This window comes from Papaver somniferum, unplaced genomic scaffold (genome assembly GCF_003573695.1).
Source record: "Papaver somniferum cultivar HN1 unplaced genomic scaffold, ASM357369v1 unplaced-scaffold_31, whole genome shotgun sequence".
NCBI lineage: Eukaryota > Viridiplantae > Streptophyta > Magnoliopsida > Ranunculales > Papaveraceae > Papaver > Papaver somniferum.
Window position 1 is genome coordinate 553338 of NW_020642151.1, and position 6711 is coordinate 560048.

Below are 6711 nucleotides of genomic sequence, written 5' to 3' on the forward strand. Positions count from 1 at the left end.
GGTTCATGAGTGCTACACGTTTTTCATCCCCTTTGGAAAATTGGTGTAAGCTTCATAGGTTATTGTACATGTCTTCTGTTCTTCGTGAACAAGATTGAGATAAAAGTATTTGTTTTGGGGATCACAAATCCGAGTTGGATTTGATCTTCGTGATTGATGATACAACTTATAATCTAGGTTTTTCACCTCTTGTCTATTCTAAGGTTTTCTCTTCTGATATAAAACCATGCAAGAGTTGTTGATCATAAACCTTAGGTTTTGATAAATTTCAGTTTCCGATCGTATACCAATACTTGTTAGTCGAAATCGGAGACTAGAAAGAGAAACTTCTATTGAGGCATCTCGTAAAAATCCTTTTGAAGTTTTAAACAAGATATCTCTAGATTTATTTCTAGTTGTTCTTGTTGTAAAGTTATTAGGTTTCTCTTCCTATTTTTGAAGAGTATAATAATCTCTAATCTACAAGTTTGTTTTGATATTACTTTTACATAGTAATTGTTTTTATCAAAATAAACACAATATTTCCAAAACCTGATTCACATCTAAAGGGAAATCAAACCGGTGTTTTGTGCAAACAAAATATCGAATCGTATCAATCGTGTTGTTGTATCTTCTAAAGAGAACCTTGGGTTCTGCTAGAAGATTTGCGTGAAGAATTTCTAAAGAGAATCGGTATTCTGCTAGGAGTTCTACTAGTTCTGAAGTAAGTATTACATCTAGTCCGAATAGGTAGTAGGAAATTGGTGTAACAGCTTATTATGTTTATTCTGGACTAGGTCCCGGGGTTTTTCTGAATTTGCGGTTTCCTCGTTAACAAATTTTCTGGTGTCTGTGTTATTTCTTTGCCGCATTATATTTTTTATATAATTGAAATATCTCAGGTTGTACGTAAGTTCAGTCAATTATGAATCCGACCTTTGGGTTGTTGATTAAATTGATTGATACTTGGATATATGTTTTTGATACCGTCCAAGTTATTTCTTATATTCAATCGGGCTCGAAAATTTCTATTTGTTTGATTGCGGATTGAATTGAGAAATTGAGATATAACTCTTTGATATACTTTTCTTAAGATTGAGTCTGACTGTCTAGTTGATTGTCTTGAAAGTATATTAGAGTTAGTCCATACAGATTGCCAAACGAATTATTGGGTGTGGTTGTTGGACTCCTATTTTTCAAACACCCTTGGAGTATAACCTTCTTGATACAATAGCTTTACCTTTTGCAATGCCCATTTATAACTTTCTTCCACTCATCTTTCAAGAAACAAAACGCAACTGTAAATGTCGACTTGGTAGATGTTTTCCCAACAAAGTTAAATATCGGCATGTTGTACTTGTTCGTTTTATACGTGCAATCCATAAAGAGAATTTGATGGAATCATCTTGTCAATTATACACATTCCGGATTCGCGATGAAAAGATATTCCACTTCACCTTCGTCATTCGTGTCGTAGGCGGTAGAGTACTTTACTTCCTCAAACAAAAATAATAATTGTTGCATAAGCACCCTATCTTGCCATAACTCATTTCTAAATTTTTCTCTTTCGTTATAGATAGTTTCCAATGAGGATGAGTTTGAGGGGTTTAACACCTTCACGCCACTAAGAATATCAATAGGTCTTGTACGTCTTTTACTCAACACGCGTACTAACTCTTTTTATAAAGGATCGAGCCTTGTCGAATAAGGATGGTTGATCAAACTCTTCGGAATAGGATGAGTATGATAACCCGAGACTACTTTTTCCATATACCACACTTTCTTGTCGTCGTTAGATTTAATTTTAAGCTTAAAAGGGCATCCGCACTTCTTGGTATTATAACGTCCCCTCTTCCTTATTGTTTTTGGCTTATACTGACTACCCTTCTTCCAATGACTCTCATACTTTCCACTACATTCGCAAACCATTTGAAAGCTGGTGCGAGTAACTTGTTTATTCTGGAGTATGATGCACATCTTTTTCATCCCTTGTTCTTGAGCCTACTTCTTTGCATCTTTCTTATGTTTCCACTCATAGTTGTTTGCATAGTGAGCACTTGTGTCCTCAGAAACTTGCACCGGTGGCGGTTGGTCTTCTATAACCACCTCTTGGTCTTCCATAAACATCTCTTGGTCTTCCATAACCACCTCTTGATCTTCCACCGGAATATACGGTACAATCTATAACAAAATTAAATATGTCACATCATTTGTTAAAAAAAATACACAGAAACGACTGGGTCGATATTGAATACCCAGCCGTGAGTAACTAAACGGCTAGGTAGAAAGGTAACGTTAGAGACGTAATATTATTTAAGTCTGGGTCGACTAGGGATATCCTAGCCGCCAGGAAATAAACGGCTGGGTCGACCGCCCATGGTACCATCCGTAAAAAGTTTACGTATAGGAGTTCTTGGCCGTTTTTTATTTCCCTGTTTTTGGATGAGTCTGATTTCGTCTTAGAAATCCAGCCTTAAAACTATAAACGGTTGGGTAAACCAGCCGTCGCCGTCAGCATTGAATGGCATTTAATACTTTCATCCAGGAAACCTAACCGCCGCCGACAATATTAAATGCTTCCCATGCACGTAGAAAAAAGCTGGCAGTAATTGACTGGTTACGGCCAGGAAGTTTTCATCTCCCATCCATAAGATTTCATAACGGCTGGGAGTTCATGAACTGTGAGCCGTATAACATAATAACGGCCAGGAGTTCATTGTTTCCCGGCCGTGATTGTACCTGGCGGCTGGAAAATTAGGGTTTTCGGAAGTAAAAAATTGAAATTTTTACCCACTCTGAGCTTAAGAACTGAAATTGGAGCTAGAATAGAGGTATACCTGGTAATCTTGAGCATTGGTTTCTTCGATTTCTTCTTCTTCTTCTTGGGTTAGTCCTTCGAAATCATAGTAAGGTTCATAAGGGTTATTTTGAGTTTGAGAAAAAATTTCATGATTTTCTGAAAAATCAGTAAAGAACTGATCGTTGTTGATGGGTATCAATATGTTATCATATTTTGAAGATGAAGGGTCATCTACATCAAAAGTTTTGCTTGAACTCATTTGCAAAAAAATTCTCTAATCTTTTTTTTTCTCTTCTTCTTCTTCTCTTCCGTTTGATTTTCTTTTGTTTTGATTTTCAGTTTCATCACTTCACTTAAAGATGTAAATTAGTCTTAATCGATTTGTTAATCATGATTAATAATGTTAATCAGGTTTTATTATCTAAAATCATATGGGATCATATTAGTCTTTATATAAATATAAGATGAGGGTGTCCCAATTAATATTTGGTGACCCTAAAAAGCCCCCAACAAAACTTGACTTTCTGAGCCTCAGTGATATGATTCATTATTTAAGCCATTGCTCCTTTTCTTTTAAGAAATTAAAACAGAGTTAATGCTCTTCCACATCTTAAGCAATAATTTGAACAGTAATACTATCTAATCCATCCGGATAAAAGTCGTTACTTGATTGGTATTTTAACGTAGGTGAACAAGATCGTAATCTTGGATTGGTAGGGATTTGACAGGTAACTGCATCATCTTATACTGTTGGCTCACGCACAAATGACCTTATCCCGCAAAACTTTCCGTGCGGGCACATCTCCACGCCAGCCAACAAAGAGTAATTTTTCGCCGATATATTTGAAGTGTCACGTTCATTATGTATACAGAAAATGCCGATCTGATGAACAAATTTGGATAGGGTTGTCTTAAGACATTCAATTTAAATAGTTAAGGTTAGAGTATTTGGTCAAAACCGCGTGCACCACTTGTTTAAAATCTAAATTTTATATGGAAAAATGAGTCATATGTCTAAATATTTTTAAAACACGATTTTAGTGGACGAGTAAAAATTATTATGGGTGAAATGGACACCAAAAAATATAGTAAAGATGAAACTGGATTAATCTTAGCTTAAACTTAAAAAATAGCAAGGATGAAACTGGATACATCCTGTGTAAATTAAAAATAAAAAAAAATATTTGAAAATCAGCAGGATGAAACTATTTACATCCCGACTATTTTTATATTTTTGTCCATTTAAATAGTATCAAAGTCTAAATATCTTTTCACCCAAAAATTATTGATTTTGGTCTTTTTAACCAATTTTATGATTTTATATTGTACGTGTGTTTTTCCATACGATCCCAGAAATAAAAACGAGAAGACAACTACAGAACAACAATGTCCTTCCAACAGAAAAGAAAGAGCCAAAAGTATTCCCATTAGGCACCACAAATAAATAGTGTGCTTGATTGTATAAGCTCTTGAAGAGTCTTGTTGCCTGATCAACTATTCATTCTAGTGTTTCTTTCTTTCCGAATCTCCCAAACTATGGTAAACATCGTAATTGACCAATGTCCTTCCTAATATCCTTGAAGTTAACAGATTTCCAAACATAAAGTAACACCCGGATATCAATTGGCATCACCATTCTTAAGCCAAGAGAAGCAACGAAGTAGTTCCATATGCTCATAACCCGCGAGCAATGCATATATAGATGCAAACCCATACTACACTAGTCATTATTATGATCTTCTAATTGTACATTTCAATAATATGATTGTTGTCTAATTTATTAAAAATCTTTGCAAAATGAATGAGCCAATACATGATAAGAATGTCAACAACTATAAACGGTCGTGGAAACCACTTAGTTTGTTGCATATAAACAAAGCTTATGATTAAGACTTCATATATCATACCAAAACAGGTATTCTCATCAAATTCATTCTTTATTTCACATCATCAAGAGAGTTCGCCTAGTTTTTATTGTTTTTGTGTTTGCAAGAAGAAGAACGTTAGAAGAAGCTAGATTGAAAAATGAGTTGTGAGGAAGGGGAACAAAAAATGATGATGAGGTTCTTTATGAATCCAATCCTAAGGGTACCATTTTATATCTTCACATTAATCCTTTTAAGTCTTCTTCTTCCTCTCTCATTTTTATTACTAGCTAGATTGTCTCATATGAAGTACCTGTCTCTACATCCTTCTTTCCTTCTGTCCGTCTTTCTCAACGTCAATCCAGCTCTACTGCAATTTCTTCTATCATTTTTCACTATTACGGCTCTTGTTCGCGGTTTAACAGGCAAATTTACACTTTTGTATGGATCACCTCTTCAACCTCGTCTTCATATTGCGTGGATTTTCCTTTCTTTACAAGTAACCGTTGGTTTGGGGACGGACGCCATTGTTGTTTCCGGTGTTTGGTCTGATGATTATGGTTTTGATAAAAGAGGTTTGCTGCCAAGTAGGATTCTTCTCTTCATTGGTTTGCATGAAACTATGCTTCATTGGGGAAGAGCTGTCGTAAGACCTGTTGTGGATGATACAATTTTCGGGGATGCAAGGGGCGAAAAATGGATTGAAAAGGTGGCAATAAGTGCGGCTTTTGTTGCCTTACGGTTGTGGAGATTAAGAGACGAAGTTGAAATGTTAGTTCTCGTCATAGAAATTAAAAGAGAGCTTTTAATTGGTTTGGGTGTTTCTGATTTTATTGGTTGGTGGTTGTACTATCTTACTGTTACAATTGGTGTGATGAGGGTTATCGATCATGGGTTTCATTTGGTTATCCAAAGCTTTGTTCTGTAGAAGACCACAACACAGCAACAATTGTTCTTGTGAGGATGACAGTAAACATCAGCCCTTGTTGCCCATTTTTTACTCCATCCAACCCTCTTCCAACTGTTGTTGAGTTAAAGAAAAATGCACGAAGAAGACGATAAACAAAATATACATAGGCAGCTGCCGAACCTTTACGTAAAATATTGATCATGCACGACCAAAACGGATAGGGTAATAACCAGTTGTTTCTGTTTCTTTTATTCATCGTAGTGTTTTCCTTCAATTTATTTAGGCATGTCAAAATATACATCCTACCATGTCTCTTCCGTTCTAGTATTAAATAAAAAAATTGTTTAATAAGCAATTTTTAGGTTTACTTAGCAAGTTTTGATGTAATGGCTTTATATGCCAATAAGATTACTTTTTTTTTTTAATTATTTTACGCTTTGAATGTGGTTTTTCATAGCCTTTATGGCGTTCCAATCCATTGTATAAATTGTCTCAAATTGATCATTGATGGTAATCTACTTTGGCGTGACATGATTCTCTATTTCTATGAACATCAACGGCTACTGGAAGTGAGTGTAACAACGATATATGAAATGGAAATGAAATCAAACACAAACAAGCACACATATAACACACTGACTTATAATGGATCGATTAAGATGATCTATATCCATTTGTGATGACCGCAAAATAGTTTCACCATTTACCAAACTAGTTTACAAGGTTTCCCCTTGAACACCCTCTCAAGAGCCCCCACCCTTTTTAGTGCCTCACTCTCCATCTCGGATATATGAGTCTCTCTTGCGAACAAAAGGAAATCTGATTTCCTTTTACTCTCTTGATGCCTTTACGGCACAAATGAACTGATGGGTTTATAGGTCAAACATGGAGCAAGCCCAACAAAATATTAACCCGCATTCAAGGCATATACAACAAATCTTCACCTTGACATTAATAAAATGATTTTTTGGGGCACTACTCAAAAATGGAGGGGACTACTCTTCATTTTTTGAGTAATTTTGAGTCACCCTTTATCTAATTTTTTTAATACCAAAATTGCCCTTGATAATAAAATTAGTTAGTGTATTAGTTAGTGAGTTAATTAATGATTAGTAAGATTAAATTAATAATTTGATTTTTCTCAAAAGAAGAATTAT

At 35.1% G+C, this 6711-nt stretch overlaps 1 protein-coding gene across 1 annotated transcript; it reads left to right on the forward strand.

Annotated features, from left to right (window-relative positions):
- Window positions 1-4804: 4804 nt before the first annotated feature.
- Window positions 4805-5572, forward strand: LOC113341754. The gene has a single exon (XM_026586511.1). The coding sequence runs from the start codon at window positions 4805-4807 to the stop codon at window positions 5570-5572; it is 768 nt and encodes a 255-aa protein (XP_026442296.1).
- The last annotated feature ends 1139 nt before the right edge of the window (window positions 5573-6711 follow it).